General features: G+C 36.6%; 1 protein-coding gene across 4 annotated transcripts in view; it reads right to left on the bottom strand.

The window, feature by feature from the left end:
- The window catches only part of ANGPT1 (angiopoietin 1), a 258,112-nt gene that overhangs the window by 82,947 nt on the left and 151,031 nt on the right, over positions 1-24,134 (bottom strand). For all 4 annotated transcript variants that reach the window (XM_002759302.6, XM_008983362.5, XM_054246328.2 and 1 more), the window contains exons 2-3: positions 20,011-20,166; positions 9,325-9,446 (exon numbers count right to left, since the gene is read on the bottom strand). In XM_002759302.6, the coding sequence (XP_002759348.1) occupies positions 9,325-9,446; positions 20,011-20,166 (278 nt within the window). The remainder of the gene's footprint in view (positions 1-9,324; positions 9,447-20,010; positions 20,167-24,134) is intronic.

The raw sequence follows: 24,134 nt of genomic DNA, 5'->3' as shown, positions 1-24,134 counted from the left end.
GTTTATCATGTATAAAAACAGAATGACTTGGTCAAGACAAGTTTTAACATCTAGACTAGAATTATCTTTAATAGTACCCTGTGTTAATACCTCTTCCATTAAATTTATTTTTAAATTTTAATTACATTTTTAATATACTGCTCATATTTCATTTTGTCCCTGAAACCTTTCATTAATTCTTTACCATTTTCCCTATCCAGGTCTGCTGGGAGGGCCACCTCAGCTAGCATGGAGATCTTTACGTAGAGATGTTGATTTGAGAGAACATTGCAGCCCCAGTGTCCTAAAGTTAGGTAGTCCAAGTAATTAGATTTTCCCTGATGACAGTCTCAGCAACACAGCTTAGGTTTGCATGTTCAACACAAAACCTGGATGGTGACTAAACACCAGTGCACCGTTTCCTAGAGCGTATTCAGTGCATTCCTTCAAGCAAAATAAGAGTGTCATAGTTAAGATATAAGGAAGCCTATATTAAACAAACAGTTTTTATTAAGATGTATCTTTTAAGATTAGGGTTCCACGAAACAACAATTTAGGAAACCATGCATCTAAATCTATACAAATTGAGCTAGAAATCCAAAGAGAGAGTTTCTCACAGGAGTCTCAGGACTTCCTGTTTCCCATCTTTCTGGAAACACTTTGAGAAGAGACATGCATAGAATTCTGACACTTAGCTTCTATTTGAGGCAGAGGTACACTTTAATAAATAAAATAAACAAAATAATCTATGCCTTGAACTTTAGCAAAAGGTTATAAATGAGTGTACATCAAGTCCTATTTGAAGTTTTTGGTAGACATCCCCCCCACCCTTGTTTTACAACCTTCTCCAACATCTTATTGGAAATATTTCAAATCATTGAACACATCTTGAAACTTTCACAGGAAAAGTTATCCCTTTCAAATTGTTTCCCACAATAGAGTTCTTAACATAGCAGCCAATGAACTCACAGTGGTGACAGTTGCCTAAGCTCTATGACTGTAAATATAGCCCTTCAAACAAGGAGGAAGATGTTGAAAATACAGAAACCTGATTTTTATCTGCCTGAACCTACTTACAGATGTTTCAATATTTCCCACTATTTTCAATATGTATGGTGTCAACATGTATTGCAAATATGGGTTTGTAAAGAGGGATTTTTCTCCTCATTTAAATACACATATATTTAGTTCGGGTTAAGTTTATACTTTACATGTCTAATTGGAACACAGTAAATTTTCTCTCAAAATATGAAATCATATTTTTTTGATAATTCATATTTGGAGCAGAAACACAGATACTATAAGTAAATATTAGCAAATAAATATAAAATTTGGGGTAAGAAACAATAAACTAAATGTATTGTAGAAACCAGCAATTAATAAGAAAAAAGATCGATCATGTCGTAACAGAGAAATGTAATGCTTCCATTAAAAATAAGTTGAACAATAAATAACAAACTAGAGAAAATATTTGTGACATATATTACCAAGTTTTAATATCCATTAAAGAGCTCATATGACTTAATTTTTAAAAGGATAAACAATATAATAGAAAAATGCTAAACATACATAAATAGGCTAGTAGGTAGTCACAGAAAAAGAAATCTAGTCACAGAAGAAATGCAAATGGTCAATACACATAAAAATATGCACAACCTAATGTCTCAAGGAGCTGAGACTAATTAGACAGCTTACAAAGTTTTGGGAAATTTGAAAGCCCAGGCACTCTAAGGGAGAATGTAAAATTGCAAGATAACTTGTGAATATCTATAAAATATTTAAATCATCACATCAACAATTATAGTTTTGATAAATTATATATTTATTAATGTAATTATATTAGATTATAATAATAGTGCATCTATAAAAATAGACTGATACTCATTCTTGAAAATAAATGAGGTATATCTGTATATGGTTATATGTGTAATATGTGTATGATAAATTATTATAAAATAAATAGTAGAGAAAAGCCCAACATTAAAGTAATCTATACATATATGCACACATCATATAAACAAGCACTTGTGCATGTGAGCAATTATGAATGAGTGCGTCTGTGTAAACACACACATAAATATGCACACTCTATATATACTTATGTTAGTATATTTATAAAAAAACATCTGAAAGAGTAAGCACTGAACTTAATCCCTTAATGATGATTCTCTGCAAGCAGGTAGTATGGTGTGGGAGTGTGGCATTAGGGGAACTCTGACTTACAACTGTATATGCATGTATATAATTTAATATACATGTATATACATCAAGTTTGTCTTGTTTTTATTTATCAGAAAAATGGAAGAAACAGTCATAGATGTAGAATGGCCTGTGTAAATGCTATCCAGAAATTTTAAAGGTGGGCTGAATTAGTGAACCTCAGAGTATACAACAGTAACATTGAGTGCCATGCAATCGGCTTTTGGCAATGCAGAATAGTGGTGTAAACACAACCTCTATTTTATTTATGTTAAAAACAATAAATGGATTTACAGTATTTAATGTAAATAATATAATTTGTCTTTTCCACTAAAAGTATTATTATTATTATACTTTAAGTTCTGGGGTACATGTGCAGAATGTGCAGGTTTGTTCCATAGGTATACACGTACCATGGTGGATTGCTGCATCCATCTCTCTGTCACCTACCTTAGGTATTTCTCCTAGTGCTATCCCACCCATAGCCCTCTACCCCCAACAGGCTCCAGTGTATGATGTTCCCCTCCCTGTGTCCATGTGTCCTCCTTGTTCAACTCCCACTTATGAGTGAGAACATGAGGAGGTTGGTTTTCTGCTCTTGTGTTAGTTTGCTGAAAATGACGGTTTCCAGCTTCATCCATGTCCTTGCAAATGACATGAACTCATCCTTTTTCATGGCTGCATAGTATTCCATGGTATATATGTGTCACATTTTCTTTATCTAGTCTATCACTGATGGGCATTTCAGTTGGTTCCAAGTCTTTCCCATTGTCAACAGTGCCACAATAAACATACATGTGCATGTGTCTTTATAATAAGGGAGTCTCTGTGTGTCATGTGGATAAACGGCATTTGTTGGGTTAGAGTTACTGGGAAATTTCCCAGTTCCTTATTCATTTATCATTCAAAAACATTTAATATTAAATATGCTTACGTATAGAAATTTGCCCAGGAGCAGGAAGACAATGAAAATAAAACATAGTTTCTGTATTCTAGAAGGTCACAGCCTAATAGTATGGATATGGATAAATATGCATAAACACAAACACATATATATTATAATTTAATCAGGTAAGTGAAATTGTGTGGAGAAAACAGGTAGAGTGCTATTACATAGGTTGTAATGGGCAAATCTATCGGGTAGAGCCAGAGACGGATTGTTAGAAAAGCTGGCACATGCAATGAGTTTCCAAGAATGAATAGAAATGTGTGAGTTAAATAAGGAATGTCAGGCAAACATCACACATGTCTGAAATAACATGTGTTCAGTGTCATACTAACAACTAACACAATTAAACACTGCTCTTCATGTCAGGAACTGTTCTCAGTGATATGTTCACATCAACTCAATCTTCCCCTTAACTTCATGCAATTATTGTTATTCTTATGTTACAAATTAGGAAGCCAAAGCACATAGAGTCTGAAGAGATTGCAGAAAGTCACAAAAATAATATGTGACTGAGGTGATTATCCCAGGAATCAAGGAAAAGTGAAGCCAGGCAGTCTGGCCTCAGAGCGCATGCTCTTAGCTATTAGGTGCATCCTCTAAAAAATAAAAAATAAGATTCTTGGAAGTAAGTCTACCAAAGTAACATTATAATTATCATGGACTGTATCCTGTGCTAAAGAACTTGAACTTTCTTCACTCACTTATAGGGAATCATCATGTGATTGAGAGGAAATTAATAGAGAAAAATAGTCCGACTTGCATTTTAGCAAGCACGGCTTCTGGATAAGGATTAGAGTGGCACATAGCTTAAAACACAGAGGTCATTACGTGGCCTAGGCAAAAATCAGGCAGTTTGACCTAAGACATAGTCGGTGGGAATGGAAAGGATGGGATGGATTAGAAAAATACTTGGAAGATGGAATTGAGAGCATCAACAGTGAGTGGTGAGTTGTGGGGGATTAGGGAAAGGGAAGAATTAAAATGACCCTTAGATTTTCAATTTCATCAGAATTGTATTTCATGCCAAGATACTATGGTTATTATAATTTAAGCTAAGAAAAATGCTATATGTTATAAAATATTATTTTAAAAAATTAAAAGGGAAAACTGGTAATGTTCTAGTGTGTATGTATTCAATTTACAAGTGAAAGACTAGAATAATATAAATTCAAAAAGTAAACTTTTTATCCTTGTTGTAAACAACTAATATAATTCAGCCTAGTTTAATGTTCAAAGTTAGCAAGTTACTTTAGCATTCTGTAAATAAGTTATCAGATGAAAGATAGCTTTAATTTAAAAGGCCATGATTTAACTTTTCATTTCTTTAGGCATATTAAGTATTAAACATCAATACTGTGTTTTATTACAGGATTAGTAAGGCATAATTTGATATCTTGAAGTTGCACATACTTCAATCACTTAAAATTAATTAATTTAATAACTTCCCATAACTCCAGCTAGAAGACAGATGAGCATGTCAAATATGTTCAGTGAATTCCCAAGGTAAAATAAATAGTTTGTATCTTCTGCTCTAATATTAGAAGGACTAAATAGTGACCTATATAGTGACAGGCCAAAAACAAATGGTCTACCCCTTTCTTCAAATGAATATCTGTTTGTTTTCAGAGCATAACTTGACAGCTACATCAATTATACTTGAGGCCTCATCACGTTGCAAAAATATTTTTATAACAATTAAGGCAGAGAATCATCATGAACTTGAACGCTAATTTTGCTATACCATTAGCTGTTTGGATATGAGCAACTTACTTGATTTCTGGGAGCCTCGGGGCTTTTTTAATGTGTAAAATAGAAATAATAATACATACTTTGCAGAACTGGTTGGAGGATTAGAAATAGCAAGTTAAAGCACCTGGCACAGATGTTTACATTGTAGTAGATAGCTAGGTGGCAGCTCGTATTGCTTAAACTATGGAATGGCCATCACATGTCTCATTTCAGCTCACTCTGAACGATCTTACTGAGGACTTCCTTAATCTTCACTCTGCACACTCAACACAATCAAGAAAACCCATGTGCTTCATCTTTGTATACATGGGATGTCGATTTCCCTTCCTGTATACCCTGGTGAGGCAGAAGGGCTCCTGGAATATTCTTTTGTCTGGCTGTGCTTCCGCCTTGGAAAAAGTTGGGGTTAAGTCAGAGATGGGCAGGTGCTGGGAGAACTGGCCAGTTGACCAAACCTTCCCACCAGCAGACCTAGTCTCATATGTGGTTCAACTGAAGAAAGCTGCATTAGAACATCATTACCTGTACACCTTTCCTCCATTGTTAGAAAGCAGGAGGAAACATACTGGAGGAAACTAGTAAAAGTTTACAGTTTTGTGTCTTACTCTGTGCTCATATCACTCCTTTTGTGAGCCAGGTGAAGTATTAATGTTTCCCATTTACTTAGGTTCTTGGTTATGTAATTCCAATTATATGGGTGGGCTACAGATTTCTTGCTCCTAAGTGTTGTTTCTTTGAGGTAAGAAACAAAACCAGGTTTTAAGATGCGGGTAGCATCCAACAAAAGAAAAACATATTGCCTAAAGCGAGCAAACTGGAAGCTTTCTAGAGTGATTCCCTCTGGACTGCTAGGAAAACAAACAGCAGAGCAAATGTTGGTAATCCTGTTTCTGCTTTGTTCTGGCCATGTCGGGGATAGAGAAGTGAATCTAATGAGGCCAGAAATCCGTTTCCAATCCTACAAGTGATGCATTTAATTTGTCAGGATGTAAATCAGCAGGACCTCTCAGCATGTTTGTGTAGTATAATCCTAACCATAAAATATTCCTCCTCATTTTGCCAAAGCAGTGGTGGACCTTCCTAAGGGCCAGCTCACTGACTTGGCGGCTGAAGCCCCATCATACTCAAAGCTGGTAAGTCCCACACCCAGACACAACTCCCGACATTCCTTGGGGAGGAAGCAAAGCTTAATTTAGATAATCCCCCCTGCAAAGTGTATTAGCTGATCCAAACCAGACCTGACCAACTAAAGGCATGTTGCTGCTGCATTTCAGAGATGCCTTAATGTAGAAATAGCTTCTTGTTGCAAATGGAACATTAAGATTCATATAAAAATCTTAATTAACTAGCAATAATCAATAAACTATTTTTAAAACACAAACAGCTTCTTGCCTCACTTTGACCCTCTCTTTATTGCAATAGAAATTGTATGGCAGTGCTCCTCTAATTCCATTGCACATATGAAAATAAACAAAAACAATAAACAGAATAGGGAAAGTATGCCATATATCACAAATGGGTATTTTTTGTTTATATAAAGAAAAGCACTTCTTTTTTTTAAGTGGTGTATGGAAGACTATGTCTAGTTTAAGAATAGATGTTCTGCCAATGCTCCATTACACACATTAGGCCCTTAGACAAGTAGACAGATAATGGTAGAGATACAGCAATACCAGGAAGTACAGCAATTGATAGAAAAATATCCCAGAACCACATGTGAGATAATTCCATACTTGAGGGGTCCATGGTCAAAAAAAAAAAAGAGATGTGAAGTGGGACTATAAGATGCATGTAAGTTTTTGTCCATGTGAACACAGAAGTGAATTTCCAATTAAAACCTAAATCTCAGAACTTGTAGCAAAATACCTATATTACTAGCAAAGCAAAATGCTATAATGATGAAAAAACTAACATTAGCAATAAATGATGTGATTTACATATGTAAGAAAATCTGAGTTTTCTGTTAAAATTAGAAATTAATGAAGGGGGAAAATTCATCAGCAGAATGCATGAATATGTTTGGGATCAGAAGTCAGATTCCTTTGAGATATTGTAGTACATGGAGAAGCCCTTCTACTTGAGACAGAGTAAAGCTCTTTTGAGAGCTTGCACTCTAACTCAACTTATACTGATGGAATAGAGAGAACAACTTTTAAGCAGTTTACCTTTAAAGTATCACATTTCATAGTGAGAATTCTATAGTAGGAAATGATACCAGATACTGAATAAAAATCATGATGGGAAGATAAAATCTGAAATGATCCAGAATGAAAGTAGAAAGGATACATTTTTAAGAAAGAAAGAAAAGAAAGACAGAAAGACAAGAAAGATAGAAAGAAAGAAAGAAAGAAAGAAAGAAAGAAAGAGAAAGAAAGAAAGAGAAAGACCAGAAAGAAAGAGAGAGAGAAAGAAAGAAAAAAAGAAAATAAATAAATATAAGGAGGGAAAAAAAGAGAAAGTGACAGAGTACCTGCGTACAAGTGATCCCTAAGGATGGCATTTGTTTTTGCAGTTAGGGAGATTTTTCAGGCCTCCCAGTTTATGTTATGGTATCCTGGCAGCTCTAGGATCAAATACAGACAAAGAGATAATGCACAGATCAGTAGAGGAAGAACTAAAGAATGTAAATTTATGCTGGCAACTCTTTTAGAGATAAGTTAGGTGGTAAAATAACTACTGAGAGATGGTTTCAAACTACCTTAGGTTATACCTGTAAAATGAAATATGCAGTCATTAAGAATATTAGAGAAATTTTATTAATGTGAAATGCTATCTATCACCAAAGATATCAGACTTCCAGACTGTGTGTAAGGTATGACAGAACTTTTTGTGAAAATGATACTTACATATAATATGCAGCAAAATATGTTGCTTTTTCTGCATGATAAAGCTATAGTTTTTAATTTTCTTGTGTTTTTGTCTTTATCCTATAATAAATGTGCTATTTGTATAAAACTAAATAACTCAGAAAAATAAGAGAAAATTGTCATTGTTTTACTTATCCATGATTCTTGGACAAGAACTTCACAAATAGCCTCTTGAAATGTGACTCAATTTAGGTGACAAAATTAAACCATAAAGGGGTGACCCGAGATTAAGGGATGGTTGAAGTAAAACATACCTGTTATAATATGTATAGGTCTGGTTACTATGAAATTGCAGTGGAATAAATGGTATATTTCAACAGATTTTAATTCTAGAACATTTAATCATGCAACCAGGGTCAAGTCCTGTCAAGTTTATTTATAGTTATACAGTTAACCCCATGCCACAGTGCAAGGATAAGTAAATGTAACACTTACAAATACAAGTCGTGCAGCATGAGTGACCTCTTTCAGAGTCTAAACCAACAGCCAGGTTTGTGTTTTTTATGCAGAAGTTTGATTGTAATTGTTGGCATTATGCTCTACTTTGAGCATGAAGTTGGGAAATTCGTTTACTTTGCAGATAGTATGAAGAGGCCCTGTGTTACAGTGGAAAGATGAGGACTAGCAAGTTGTGTGACCTTGGACACTGAATCTCTGTTTCCTCACTTGTAAAGAACAGAACTAGCATTCCTCGTAGGTACCTTCCTGGTTTGGAATATGAAGGAAACTTTAGTTCCACCAATTCAATGACATCTCACCACTTTCTATCAGTACAATGGTCTTTACCTCAAAATTATGCATAGGAACTGAAACTTCTTCAAGTTATCCAAATACCCAGGAGAAAATTCAATTCAATATAAGAAACTTGTCCTATGGAAGTCAGTGTTTTGAATTGTTCCTCATCAGTGTTAATGACTTCAAAATAATAGTCTTTCACTGTCCCAGCTCTCAAGATGTCTAAGTTCCAATTCAATCAACTGAAATGATTCATAATTTATAAAACAAAATGGTGTGATGACATCTATAAAGCTCATCAAAGAAATTAACTACATCCAAAGTAAATGACTCCAAATGAAAATTAGAAACTCAAACTCTTGATCAGCTCTAGGGATAAATTATTTCCTAGAAAAAATACACATTTTGCTTCTCTCTAGTGCTATCTTTCTGAATTCAACAACTCTGTAAAAGCCTAATAACTAGGGGGTCGCGTGGGAAGTCAAGAGGCTCTATTCTCTTCTCTGTTGTTATTCTGCTGAAAAGTGTTAATATTTTGTGACACTGAATTTAGTCATAGAATCAAATTTTTGTAGATATGGTGAGATTTAAACAACTATTAGAAAAATTAATGCTGAAAGTTATAAAAAGCAAATATTTCAAGAGTATCAGCATCAGTACTGATTTATTATTGACATATTAGCTGTATTTACCTTAAGCTCTCCCTTTCCTTTTATACTAAAATTGATTCAGCTCTGTATTTCATTTTGTAAACTACCTCAACCTTATTTGTTTGAGAGTTGGCAGAGAGGTGAAGGATATAAATAAGTATACACAGAAACACTTCTGGAATAAAGCAATCCTTACCTGTTTTTCTCATGTATCTTCAGGATTTCATTTGTCTGTTGAAGAAGTTGCTTCTCTAGCTTGTAGGTTGATAATGAATTCTCCAGCAACTGTATCTCAAGTCGAGAAGTTTGATTTAGCACCTTAAGATAAAAGATGAAAATATTTCAAATTTCAATCACAAATCAAAGAACTTTTTGCAGTTTGTCTTTAAATAATATTTCTTCAAAAATAAACAAATGGTTTACATTCTACCAACTAATGCTTTACATGCCTTTCAGATGTTATTTTGGTTTGAGACTGAGATTGCAATTGAACAAACATATTGAGATTTCAATGCTTATGTCCTAAAATCCTAGGATATTCTCCTATGATAGTTGCTTCATGTATTTTATCTCCAATATCTGTAAGCGCAAGGTTAGTATTAGTACAAAGTCTTAGAAATTGTGGACAATTAAGAATAACTAATAGGCATTTAAAACACCTGCCTTGATCCATCACCTGACCAAAAAAGTAAAAAATTAGAAATGTGCAAAAATCTCTTGACATAGTTTAGAAAGACTTATTATCACGTATTTATAGAACACCTATCACATTAGGTCATGCTACCCCTTCCGGATATAATGACCACCTCTTGAGGTAGAAATTGTTATCATCACTTTACAAATGAGAAAACTGAGCTTCAGAGAGAAGCCCAAGCTCACACAGGAGCTAAGGAAGAGTGGACTTTCAAACCCAGGTAGTTTTATACGATTCTGCTGCTCTGCAAAAAAAAAAAGAAAAAAAAAATTAAGGAGAGAGAGTCAAATCATTCTGAGGAAATGAGATGATCCAGAATCCAGATTGCATAGAGACAGATTGTTCTCATCCTTGCAAATCTACTATTACTACTCTGGTGATCCTCTAGACACTAAATTCTCAATTCATCTTGAATCACAATGACCTATGTGTCTAGCTGGGCCTTATTATGACATGAGTCTGTGGGCTGTGCACCCAAATCAGTCATTCTCTAGGCAAAGAATACATACTCTAGTCCCAACAGATGCCTTCAACTTGTGCCAATGCCCTGACTCTGTCTTGTACCTCCCTGTCTCTCCTCCTTAAGGGAGGTATAAAAGGCAAGAAAGAAGATAAGTTAATTTAAAAAGCTCCTCACATGATTTGAAAATTTTTTAAACTGCCACATCTTTCTTAAAACCACTTATTTAAAAAAACCTAGGAAAACTTCTGCCAGGTCAATATCCATGTAAAGTTCCTCTAAAAATGATGCCATTAGAGTCTTCCTCCTTTTCTGTAGCATCTCTAAATCTAGGATTATATCAGATGTGCACAGAAAGTCTATTCAAAATATACCAACAGAGCCAGGTATGGTGACTCATGCCTGTAATCCCAACACTTTGAGAGGCTGTAGCGGGTGGCTTGTTTGAGCTCAGGAGTTCAAGACCAGCCTGGGCAAGATGGCAAAAACCCATCTCTACAAAAACCTACAAAAGTTAGCTGGACATGATGGTGCATGCCTGTAGTCCTAGCTACTCGGGAGGCTGAGGCAAGAGGATCACTTGAGCCCTACAAGCAGAGATTGCAGTAAGCCATAATTACACCCACTGCACTACAGCCTGGGCAACAGAGTGAGACCTTATCTGCAAAAAAATAAAAATTAAAAATAAAATTAAAAACAAAATACACCTATAGGCCCCAGACTGGACTTGTGCTACAGGAGCTTGCAAGGGCAGGGGATGTATTTGAAGGGAGCAAGGCAGGAACTAGGCTGAGGTGAGAGAGGCAAATGCCTCAGCTGCAAAATTCAAAGTGGTGCCAGAAAACTCAGTAATCAAGGTAAGTAATATTTTAATGCGATGTTTTTAAAAATTTACAATGCATGCAAAAAACCCACATTGAACAGAATATCATTCTAAAATAAAGACGGGATCTGATTCTGCACATGTCTGACTTGGTCTGAAATGGTCTCACTTGCTTACGCTATGGCGCTGGCCCTGCAAAGAGTGAAACAGAAAGGCGAGCAGCAGACGGGACAGAGAATGGTGAGACAGAAAGATACAACTTTCAACAACTAAACTTACTATTGTCCAACTAAGACTTATTTGTTTATTGAGTGACAATTTATAAAATAATGAAATAGGGAATGAAACACTTATATGTTTTGGTGACATTCGGAACAGTGGCTGGCACAGAGACAACACTCAATAATTGTTTATGAGGTACATTGTCTCACTAAAGCAAGCATATCACATGCAGTTAAATAAAATCTATTTTCTTTCTTATTCACCATACTCTTTGATCACCCTTCCTGACATTCTCAGACACTAAAACTTTTAATTTAAGGAAGTATTCTCCTCCATGTCCATTGAGAACAAAACGGAACCATTCAAAATTGAAAATGAAGCTGCCCATATCGAAGTCTGTAGTGGTCCCCAGTTTGTCTTCCTGCTCCTACTTGCCCTACCCTTAAGTCCGTTTGTCACACAGAAACAAGAGGGATCTTTTTAAACACATAAATCAGATCATGCCATCTCCTTTACAACATGCTAGTGGCTTCTCTTTGCAATTAGAATGAATTCCAAAGTGCCCAGCCTGGCCTGAAGAGACCCACGGGATCAAAAAAATCCTGCTCACTTCTTTTTATGCTCCAACCACATAGTCTTCTTTCTGCCACCTTGATTAGCCAAATTTATTTCAATCTTGGAAGCTTTGTACCTGCAGTTTCCTCTGCTTGGCCTGCCCACCCCTTCCCAGATGCATGACTGATTTCTTCTCATTGTCTTAGAGAATCCCTTTCTGGCTACCTTCTTTATAGTAACACCATCCTCACCCTCCATCATATCACCTTATTTAATTTTCTTTACAGAATCATCACTTTCAAAAACTATCATATCTGTTCACTTATTTCATCTCTTTCTGCCCTTCATAGGATGTCAGTTGCACGGAGGCAGGAAGGCTCATCTGGAGTCCTCTAAGCCTCCAGACCTCGCCTGGGGTCCAGCACACTGCAGTGCTCACAGCTGAGTTAGATGACATTCTGGGCAATGGACAATGAACTGTTTTTCAGGTTTGAGTCATGGTCACAGAAAGGGTAGCAGGGCCGACATGAATATCATGTTAGACTTCAATGATGACGGTCCAAATCTGGAGCAGCATCTGAATATGGGAGAAGGAAGGGGTCCAGTATCAGAAGGCTAAATGCCAATCTAAAGATCAGTGTGGTTTTGAGTACAAATGCCAGTCCCTCCACTTCCTTCCCCCATCACCTTGACCCTATGGCTGCTTTATTTCAACTCTCTCCACTGATGTATTAAACCAGGTCTGAAGTTCAAAAGTGGGCAACCAGAAGAATTTCATAGCAAACTATGATAAATTGACCACTTTCTTGCCATGCATCTATGGAACTTGGTGCCTAGCAATAATAGAAGTATTCCATTAAAATGACAAAAGACATTTACTTTTTAGCCTAAACACATTCCAAAAGCACATCTTTGGGGAAAAAAAGAAAGTGTTTTAAAAAAGAAGAAGGGAAAGGAGTAAAGCGTTTGTGGAATATGCCCCTCAAAGAACAATTTCAAATATTAAATTTTCCAAAATATACGTAAGAGTAAGAGAGACATAAAACCTGAAATTGAGGATGTATGAGATACAAAACCTTAGTTCTTTCTTTTTCTTAAAAAAAAAAAGCAAAGCTTTAAAAATAAAAATTATTAGTTTCCCAGCGAAAGTGAGCTGGAAAATTTCATCCAGCTCTCTTTAGTATATTCGAGAGTGCCTCTGATCCTTTACATTAATATTAATACTAAAAGATAGAGATTGAGGTAGAAAGACAATCTCTCTCTCTTTTTTAAGAGACAGGGTCTCACTCTGTTGCCCAGGCTGGAGTGCAGAGGCATGACCACAGTCACTGCAGCCTTGACCTCTTGGGCTCCAGTGAGGTGTGCCAGCTAATATTTTGTACTTTGTTTTTTGTAAAGACAGGGGTCTGCTATGTTATCTAGGCTGGTTTAGAAGTCCGAGTTCAAACAATCTGCCCACCTCAGCCTTCCAATCTGCTGGGATTATAGGTGTGAGCCACCATGCCTGGCCAAAAATCTCTTTCAACAGCTCATTACTTTAATATAGTCCTTATTTGTAGGGTTGTGTTTCCTTTTGCTTTAGGTATTTTTTTTTTCAAAAAAAATGTCTAACAAAAAGTATGATGCCTTGGCAATTAATTTTTACAGAAGAATTAAGGTTGATACATGCAGAAGGAATGAGAGAGTTAGAAAATCACCATTTTGCAAAATGAATGAAGTAATTTACTTGGTTAGTAATGGGCAGTGTGACAAAATGTTACCTTACAGGTTATCTGTTAATTTCCTAGGGAAAAATGAACTGTTGGGATGCAGGGATAGGGAGGTTATGACCCTAACCAAGTTAAAGAACAGCATAACTAAGGGAGTGGCAATCCGGCTTGCGTGTCTCCTGAAGAGATGCAATAGGAAGTGACCAGTAATTCCACAGAGCACCCCTGCCACAACATCCCGTTCAACCTAAACAAGTCGTTAGACTCAACTTCCACTTTAAGAAACTATAGGGGACTGAAGGGTCAACTAAAGGTCATAATAAATATTCAGACAAATGCAGAATGTGAGAGATGATTTACAAAATAACCTAGTTTCTTAAGAATGTCAAGGGAATTTTCAAGGGAAAAAAAGTGGAAGACTGCTCCAAATTTAAATGGACTATTAAATTGTGAAAAACAAAACTCCTATAAATGTTTTAGTAGAAAAAATGAATGTAGAAATTTGACAATCTTAGGGGGTTACTGTTCATCTTAGTTGTAATATATAATTAATATTATATAACTATTATATTTTTATTTATATTATATATAAATATATTTTATTTCTAATAGTAATCCCCTCATTTTATATATTTATAACATAATATAACCCTATATTATATTTATAATGTAAATACCGCCTCATTTGTTAACAGAGTTTAAGAGAAAATACTTATGTTACAGACACAGAATTGTGGGTAGAAATAACTCTCCCAATACAGCTAATGCTCAGTAGAGACAGAATGCAACCCGGGTAGTCTATCTCCAGAGCCTGAGTTGTTTCCCACGGCTTATTATGTAGCTGTAAATAAGTAGGTTCCCTCTGGCTAAGAAAAGTATGTTTTGTAGTCGCTAAAAACTGCTACCAAAATGGTTTCTTTCAAGTCACCATGAGGTCCTCTGCTTGTTGTGGCTGATGGCATCCAACTCTCTCCCCCTGCCCCAGCCCACTAAATTAGCACCATGAGTAAGGAAGGTGTCCAAATTTCTTATGCTTTTCAGAGTATGGAAAAAAAAATCACTCAATGTTCTTAATCAGGTCAGACATCTTTGCAGTAGACTGCTCCTGTTCAAAGTCTCATCAGCTATTTGTGGATATCTATTACCATCAACACGCAAGCCTCAGCATAGTACCCTGGGGCTTGGTGGCTTTGGCCTAAACCTGCAGAGATTAAAGTAACTTGAAGGACTGAAAATTAGTTAATATAATTATTTCACAAGTATTTATTGAGAGCCTGTGTACCAGTTCTATTCTAAATCCTAATGATAGAGCAGTGATCAAGAACAAGACAGACAAATCCCCGCTTCTTTGGAATTTATATCTTAATGCCTAAGTTGGTCAGATTTTTCTATAAAGGGCCAGATAGTGAGTATCTTAAGCTTGGTAGGCCAAATAGTCTCTGGTATAACATTCAACTCTGCCATCTTAGTGAAACAGCAGCCATAGACAACATATAAATGAACGCATGCACCTGCGTCCAGTAAAACCTTATCTACAAAACAAGATGGCTGGTCAAATTTGACCTGTGGACCACAGGTTGCTGAGCCCTCTCCTAGTGGCTTATCAAACACTTTTTCTAAACCTTGTAAGGTAATTAACTACAGGATATTTTCCTTAGATGACCCACTAGATAGTTTGTGTCATCACTTCAGTTAAACCAAAATTAAAAGTTTCTTCAATTATTTCTTATCAAGGCAAAGAGATATAGCAGCTCAACTTGGGAGCTGCTCTTTGAGATTAGATATGAGAAGAAAACTGTTTAGGTCTAAAGATTCATGCTCATTGTCATTGAACCAACTGTTCCTGAACTGCCTAATACGTACACACACACACACTCACACACATACACACACAAATAAAGATATGGTCTCTCTCTGTCAACCAATGTGGAGTGCAGTGGTGTGATTACAGCTCACTATAACCTTGAACTTTCTGGGCTCAAGGGATCCTCCAACCTCAGTCCCTTGAGTAACTAGGACTACAGGCACACATCCCCATGCCTGGGCTTTTTTTTTTTTCTTTTTTTTTGAGAGATGGGATCTTGCTATGTTGCGCAGGCTGGCATCAGACTCCTGGGCTCAAGTTGTTATTCCACTGGGTCTCCCAGAGTGCTGGGATTTTAGGTATAGGCCACTGTACTTGGCTTCCCTTATATTTCTAATTAGTACTACTGAGATCCAAACAGCAAATGTGATTATTTGTGATATCTGAAAAGATGATTAAATGGGATTAAACATGCAGGAAATATACTAGGGGAAATGCCCATGAGGAAAAATTGGGAGAAAGCCAGAGGAGGTTTGGAGAGCCTTCAGACTGGGATGCCGGTCTAATTGCAGGAAGGAGAGGGAAGGAAGAAAAGTTGGGTGGAAGTCTTATCCCTCAAGGCAGCTGTGCAGCAGTTCCAACAAGGCTGATGGAGAGCCCCTAGCCAAAGTCATGTGGACTCCTACAGCTTCCAGGAGTAGGTCTACATCTCCCTGCCACAGTGAGTGGAAGTAACCACTGGAATCGTGGTCTCTGAACCAACACAGCAATGGATTTCAGAGCACAGCAGTTGTTGAGCGCTGGTCAATCATAGTTTCCACAGTAGGGGATGGGAAAGGTGCATTTTTAAAGCTATGAGGAAGGACTCCACAGAAAATTAATTTGACAGAAATTTAAGAAAGAAATGACTTAGAAGTATTTTGCCACAGTAACTCAAACTCATGAAGGTAAAGACCACTTTATTTGTTGTATTCTAATCGGACATATTAAATCATCTTACACCAAGGAAGCACCCAAAGGCAGGAGTGGTTGTTCTTGCCTGTAACCCCAGCACTTTGGGAGGCCAAGTCATGTGAATTGCTTGAACCTAGGAGGTTGAGATCAGCCTAAGAAACATAGGAAGACCTGGTCTCTACAAAAATAAAGAAGTTAGCCGAGCATGGTGGCACGCACCCGTAGTCCCGGCTACTTGTGAGGCTAGGGTGGAAGGATCACCTGAAACCAGGAGGTTGAGGCTGCAGTTAGCCCTGATCAGCCACTGCACTCCAGCCTGGGTGACAGAGTGAGACCCTATCTCAAAAAATAATAATAAATAATGATGAGGAAATAAATATAGGATGGTATATCATCTACCTTATAGGATTCATTGTTGTTATTAAATAGCTAATATATGTAAAATTACTTAGAACTCAGCCAAGCACAGATTATTAGAGGTAAATTTTAAGACAATTTTTTGTTAATTTTCCCCAAAACCAAATTTGCCTGAAAAAGCAGTAAGAAATAGAATCACACTACAGGAAGTGACATGAATAATTCTTCAAACAAACCCTTTCATATTGTACTCTTGGAAAGAGGAACTTGAAGGCAAAGAGATATTGGTACAAACTGATAACAGAGTGAGAGAAACACTGCAAGCCAGACTAAGCGGGCAAGGAAAGGGCATGGTGGTAGTTTCTGATTCTTGCCACCATGGCCAGCAGGGTTATTCAGGTGTGGTTATTATTGCTATCTTTCCTGATCATGATACTTTTTTGAGCACAAGAGGGTCTTAAAATGCCATTGCAGTGAGCCTGTGGCTTTCTGCATTTTGTTAAGTTGCAAATCTAGAAGGTCAGCAGAGGACTAGAAAGAAGTAAGTTAACTTATTCTATAATATCATCATGTGAAATCTGGGGCCCTAAAATGTATTGGAAAGACATTGTCATGAGTTCTTGAAATAACTGGGGACCTGAAGTCAGGTTTAGAGAAAGCAACACTTACCAATGTGAAGCTAACTTAGATGAATACAGGAGGAAAACCATGAGCGCATGGCTGGATAGCACAGAAGGATCTATTGGTTTAAAAATGATTATTATATGTGAATAGAGTATATGAAGGTTAAGGAATAATTCAGGATTACTTTTGTAAACTTGGCTTTGAATCAGGATTTGAGTTCACTTGAGTGGTTGTGTCTAAGCAGAACATGTTCTGTCACAATAGTTCAAATAAGTAGCACAAAGGGTATACATTTACATATAACAGGTTTGAAGCATCACAGCTACAAATAGCATAGGCAATTGGAAGGTATTAAAATGAAAGCGAAAAAAACACATAGGCTTCACTTCTTAGGGAAGGGCATAATTCGAGCCACTGTCTTCTTTTTCTACTTCCCTCTCATTGCTAGTTGTGACGGATTTGTGATTTTGGAAATGTGTTCTGGGTTTTAGCTATCTTAAAATTGTTCTCACTGTATCTAATAAACTTTCATTGGTCTTTAATAATAAGTTTTAGCTGCTTCATATAGAGAGTAGTTATTCTTTTTCTTTGAATTTTTTGTACTTTTTCCAATAAAGTACACATCTTCTGGCCTTAACTATAAAGAATAATTTATCTCTTAAAACCTTACACAGCATGCAACTTAGTAGCTTGGAGATTAACATGCTAACAATGGAACATTTTTTCCCCACAACTTTAATTCCTAGGTAGAAAGAGATAAAAAACAACCTAAGATACAGTGTTTCAGGGGATAGAAAAATTAAACAGGACCCTACCATGTGTTTCATAAAAGTTATTGTGATAGAAATATATACAAATTTCAAATATGCAATTAAGTAGGATATATTGTGTATTTGTTTTTGAACATACAAGTGTATTTTGTAGGAGAGGCTGACCATTCTGTTCTAATAATTAAAATAATGAATATATAGTCACATTATTTATATCACAAGAAACCAATATGCATATATGATCAAACTTACTGTTGAGGAAGGAGACCCTTAATCACCTTCGGCCGTCTACATTGCATCTCAGAAGGAGAAGGTCGGAGTTAGCCAGAGGAGGGACTGGTTGGCTCTGCCAGCCTGGTTAAGGATAAAACCCCTACTGCTAACCACAGTCCCATCTATAGATCACAGATATGGTATGGAGGACTCTTTCTAAAGGCATTATTTTTACTTAAACAGGATCAAACCCCAACCAGAACAGGTTCAAACCCTCACCTGAGTCACATATCCCACACCTACTTCATGATCAAGACCCTTTCACATGTAATATCTAGAATTGTAAACCTTTAAAAGGGCAGGGACTTTGTTTGTTAAGGTGAGCTTGGCTGTTAGGTGACTATGCCTCCACTGCTCCCAGTCAAATAAATCACCCATCCTTCCCAGTTTGATGTTCGAGAGGTTTGTTGTGTGGCTTTTCCCGCTTTACTGTAACAATGAATGATGAAAGTTTTGTGATTTTCAGAGACAGTATGTAGTTCCGCCCATCCCCTTTGTTTATCTGATGCTGATATGCAGCAAAAAGTATTTCCCAAAGCTCATGAGAATCATTGCTCCAATGTAGTCAACGCTTGAGTTCTTATTCAATTAGTTAATTATTAGTACTACTAACCAAGGGGGATAGAAAAGAAAATAAATGAGTACCCTGGAGTTTGATTCTCAGATTTTACACACTAGCTGTGTGAGTGTGAGAAGCCACTCAAACTAGTGATTTCTAGCCTAGAGATCTATCAGCTTTAAGTGATTTTCATAAAAATCACTTGTGCAAGGGAAGTTGCCTTATATAAAAGGATTTATCTGTATCAATTATCATTGCTATTTTTCTTAAAATACCAATCTGTGATGCCAATAACACAAATGAAATAAAATAAAAATAAGGTTGCACCTTATTTTTGAAAGTTTATATTTCAGCTTTCATGCCAGAAATCAACTACGTTGGAATAGAATCATCCCTTGGGTTTTGGAATGATAACTGGCATAATGATTTTTGTAGCTAAAAGGGGACTAAGAGACAATAAAAAATGATAGTCATCAAAATGACAGTTGTCAATAATGATATTTTCTATTTAGCAGTAAACTGTGATGGTGTGTTTGTGACACTGGTGATTTAAGGGCATCCCTGGTTTTTACTGACTGTACTCGAATAAGTACATCATTGCCCCTAATAGAGAGATGTATGTAAATATACACATATTCTTGATAAGTTCATTTGGTGTTTTCCTTTCTATCTGCTGAATGCTCAAACCATCTGCAGGTGCCCTTATGGCTACAGCATTACCAAAGACAAAGCAAAACAGGTCAAAAATGTACAACAAAGACAACAATCTGCCCCAAGTGGTTATTTTGTTTGACGCATATCATATCACAATTGGTAGCTGCAGTGCTTATTTGAATTTAAACATTGATGAGGTCCTTTGCTGGCCCTGTTTTTGCAAACACATGCAAAGCTAAATATACCAACCCTCATTAGATCAAAAGAAACACGCCCAGCATGTCAGGCAGTCGTTGTTATTACCAATAAACAAAAATGTATGTTTCCCTCATCACAGTGCTGAAATGTGCTCTGTGTTTATGAAGCAAGCTAAAAAAAAAAAGCCTCCTGGTTGAATCTGTGGACTCTGGCCTTGGGGGTGTACCTGGGTCTCAACATCTGTCAGCTTTCTGGTCTGCTCTGCAGTCTGAGACAGGAGGCTGGTTCCTATCTCCAGCATGGTAGCCGTGTGGTTCTGAACTGCATTCTGCTGTATCTGGGCCATCTCCGACCTCATATTTTCCACAATGTAATTCTCAAGCTGTAAGAGATAAAGGACAAAACATATTACATTATAATCAAAGCCTCCCAGTTGGGGCATGTAATACTTACAATGACAAAACAAGACACAGCTGGCAAATCAGCCATCTGGAAGGGATCCTCTGCATATCTGGGAGTTGGAGAAATGAGAACAGAGCACACAGGAATCCACTTGTCAACAATTTCCTAATATACTGATACATATATTTATAATAATGATAATCATAATGATAATTTGCACTTGGATCACGCTTTCCCAAGGCTGACATTATCCATTTAGTCCTCATAGCAAAGATCTATCACAGTCAGCTGTCTTGTTATGTTTATTTTATAGATAAAGAAATAGAATCAGAGAGGGCCAATGATGAACCCAAGTTGCCCAGCAAGAATGCAGCAAAATTCACCTAATAACTTAAATCTAATTTTTAGTGCTCTGGTTTTTCTGTTACACCATACTGACCACTTATCTCAGAAAACTTCAGCCTCCTGCTTCCATTTTTGCAATGATAAATAAAAGACCATGCTGCTTTTGGGGAATGGGATGAGGAGTGGGAGAAAGGATGATGCCCAAAACAAAAACCTTTAAAGGAATATTAAAATATAGACAATGATGTGTGAAATGAACTGCAAAGCATGAGAGCTATAATCATCCTCCATCCTCCTTTGCAAGCTCAAAAATAGGTACTGAAAGTACAGCTCATAAAGCAGTATTTGCCCTTATTACTTTTCGTAATATTTAGTCCTTTACGGTGCCCTCTTAGAGAACACTATAGTGCTAAAATAAATGGTGCCAAAGGGACTACGGAGAATTGTTAAGTGACTGATCGCAAGGGAGCCTGTTAGGAACTTGGGAGAATAAAGCTGAACATACGCGCTGCTTGAAAAAATACAAAAGAAACCTGCATCTTCCTGTCAGCGCACTTAATTCCTCCACCACTGTGTGATGACTACATTTTATTACTCAATTACACATATAGGGAAATTGCATCCCAGAGAAGTCAGGTCCAAGGCCACACACCACAAAAACAGCCAGACTTGGACATGAGTGCTGAAGGCCTTAACTCTCATGCTAGCACTTTCAACCATTTGATAGCTCTGCCAAGTCGTGCTTCACAAGCCAGGTTCCAAATCATTAACAGCTACGTGACTTTTTACTGATTTAGTGAACCATAATACATCCACTATTTTATAATCCATCGTAACATTATTATCATGTAAGAAATATAGTCTAAATGTAAATTCCCCTTTGTAAAGCTTTGGCAGTTCACTTGCTAACATCATCCCTTGCTCATTTCTATTTATCAAACACAAATCTGTCCCAAGCTAACAAAAATGAGTTTTCAATCAAACTCATATTATTATTAATCCATTTCAAATTTGTTCTTGATCAATATAAAAATTATCCTTCATTCTTTTTTCCCCCAAATTAGACATAGGAGGGAGAAAAAAAGTGCAATCTATAAAAGTTTATCATAAAACAAATACAAAATAGATTAGAATAAATCTCTGAAAATTATCAAAATGTAAGTTCTGAAGGCCACATCTTGGCTTTATTTCAATTGAACTAACATATTTAAACAACATAGGATGGGTAGAGAAAAAGAGGTAGGACAGAGTAATAAACATCTGTCATTTTGGATTCCACATCCTATGTTCCGTTTTTCCTAATGTCATTCCTTAACTTTCTTTTGGGAAATTATCTTTTTGCCCTTCAGAACAAATGTTTCAGGTGGAGTTGTCCCACCCTAGTATCAGGAATGAGTACAGGTTCAAACCTGGCACGCCAGAATGATCTGCTCTTAATGTGTGGGTGTGAATTGTTCAAGAATGGAAAGACATCACAAGCAAGGCCATTAAGTCTCAGTTCTGGAATTTCATCAAACTAGCTTACAAAACAACTTTCTTTTCCTCTGTAGTTAATAAGCTGCTGACATATGCCTTATACAGTTGATGCCCCATTTTGCCACCACAAAACCAGAGTCAGCCCAAGAATGAACCCTACCCAGAAAGACAGATGATAGATAGGGAGATAAATAGACAGACAGACAGACAGACAGACAGACAGACAGACAGACAGATAGATAGATAGATAGATCTATACATGGATGCATAGATAGGAAGACATGGATTCATGTGATACCTTTTGAGCACCTAGACCCAGCTATATTTTTAGCTAGTTTCCCCCTTGGACATTCAGTTGTAAGTTGCATGATCTAGCAATCTCCCACTGAGAAGCCAACTTTTTTTCCCCTTCAATCACATTGATTTAGGTTTTTAATACTTACAACCAAGGTTTTTGATTATTAAATTTGATCAGTGTTCAGCAGAAGAAGTTTCAGGAAGGGAAATATTAACAATATGTTCTTTACTTTTCCAGGGAATTGAGGATTATATATGAATGTATGTATCTTCAGAAATGGCAGATAAGTGTCCGTTATGAAGATAATAGCTGTCATTTACAGCTGACAGTTATCAATTGCCTATTATGCAACAGGTACTGAGCTACATGTTTTTCTTTTATAATCACACTTGAACATCATAACAATTTTATATGTTTTATAGCTGCTTTATAGATGAAACTATCGAGACTCAGAAACCCCCAAACAACTAGCTCAAGAACAAGCAAGAACGAAGAACTCAAACCACAACTCCAAAACCTGTGTTGTTAACCTCTAATCTATTTAGCTTAGCACTGCTTCATTATGCTATGCATTTTACTATATGCTCTTAAAGCTCGAGTGTTCATCGAAACTACATGGGGAGAATTTTAAAATGCAGATGGAAGCACAACATACCACAAACCTTTAAGGGCATATACTGGGAAACCGTTTATTTTATAAAGTTTCCCAATGTAATTATTATTCAGGTAAAGAATGAGTGCATCTCAAAGTGTGATCTATAGAACAACTGCCGGGATAAGACCTGGCTGTGAACAGTCAGCCATGAAATTAGGAGTTTTCACCAGGATGTAAATTATCTATGTCACTAAACACACTGTTTAGTTCACCTGAGGCATACACATACACACACAAACACACACACACGCATACACACACACACACACACACACGGGCAAGACTTTCTCAGTGAAGAAAGTGATGCTCTAGTTTACATTCTGGTGCAAACTTCTTACCATGTTTCCACAATGACAGCAATGTCCTTGAGTAACACTGATTTAAACCATCAAATTTACTTTGAAATATCAGATTCCCTGCTTACCAAGAAACCTGGGTTTCTATGCAAATTTCCCTCCTGAGAGAGTTCACTAATCAGTGAACGCTAATACAAGATCTACTTGATAATTATACATCAATGTCTTACGCAGTTGGTTAGCAGGAGTCTGTTCCCAGAGTTTGACTTGCTCCAGGTGTAACAACAATCATGTACCCTAGTCTTCACAGGAGAGGTCACCCTCAGCAGAGGTGGCTACATCAAGGTTCAGCCTTTGTATCAACTGGTGACCATTCTGTACTATTGTGCTTTTTTTAAGCTATAAAAGTTAACACCAGCAAAGCAAAATAACAACTTTATACTAGCAATCATCACAACCATGAAGTTCCTTTCAGTTCTGCTGACCATGTTGTAGAAATAAAGTAAGTCTCCAACCTACACTAAAATGCTCATTTAGGCAGCCATGATGAGTAGCATGACTATAGCTTTAGTTAATTATTATTTAATGAAACAAGGCTGCTTTCTCCAAGAGTAACTGCCTTTTAATGAAAAATCTAATGGCACACTTAAGTAGCAAGAACCATATGTAGTTGATTTAAAGGCCGAGGGAGGAGGCAGAAGTCAAATATACAATGTGTGATTAATAAGGAGGGCTGCTTTCATCTGATCTCTAAGCATTCCTCTGTAGATGCATAACTGTGAAATCCATCTTGATGTGCCATAGTAGCCAGGTTCAGAAAAGATTTGTAACAAATTCGATTGTCTTCATATATTCCCTACTGGTTTTAAAATATGCTT

The sequence above is a fragment of the Callithrix jacchus genome, chromosome 16 (assembly GCF_049354715.1).
Source record: "Callithrix jacchus isolate 240 chromosome 16, calJac240_pri, whole genome shotgun sequence".
NCBI lineage: Eukaryota > Metazoa > Chordata > Mammalia > Primates > Cebidae > Callithrix > Callithrix jacchus.
This window is presented reverse-complemented; position numbering and strand designations above follow the sequence as displayed.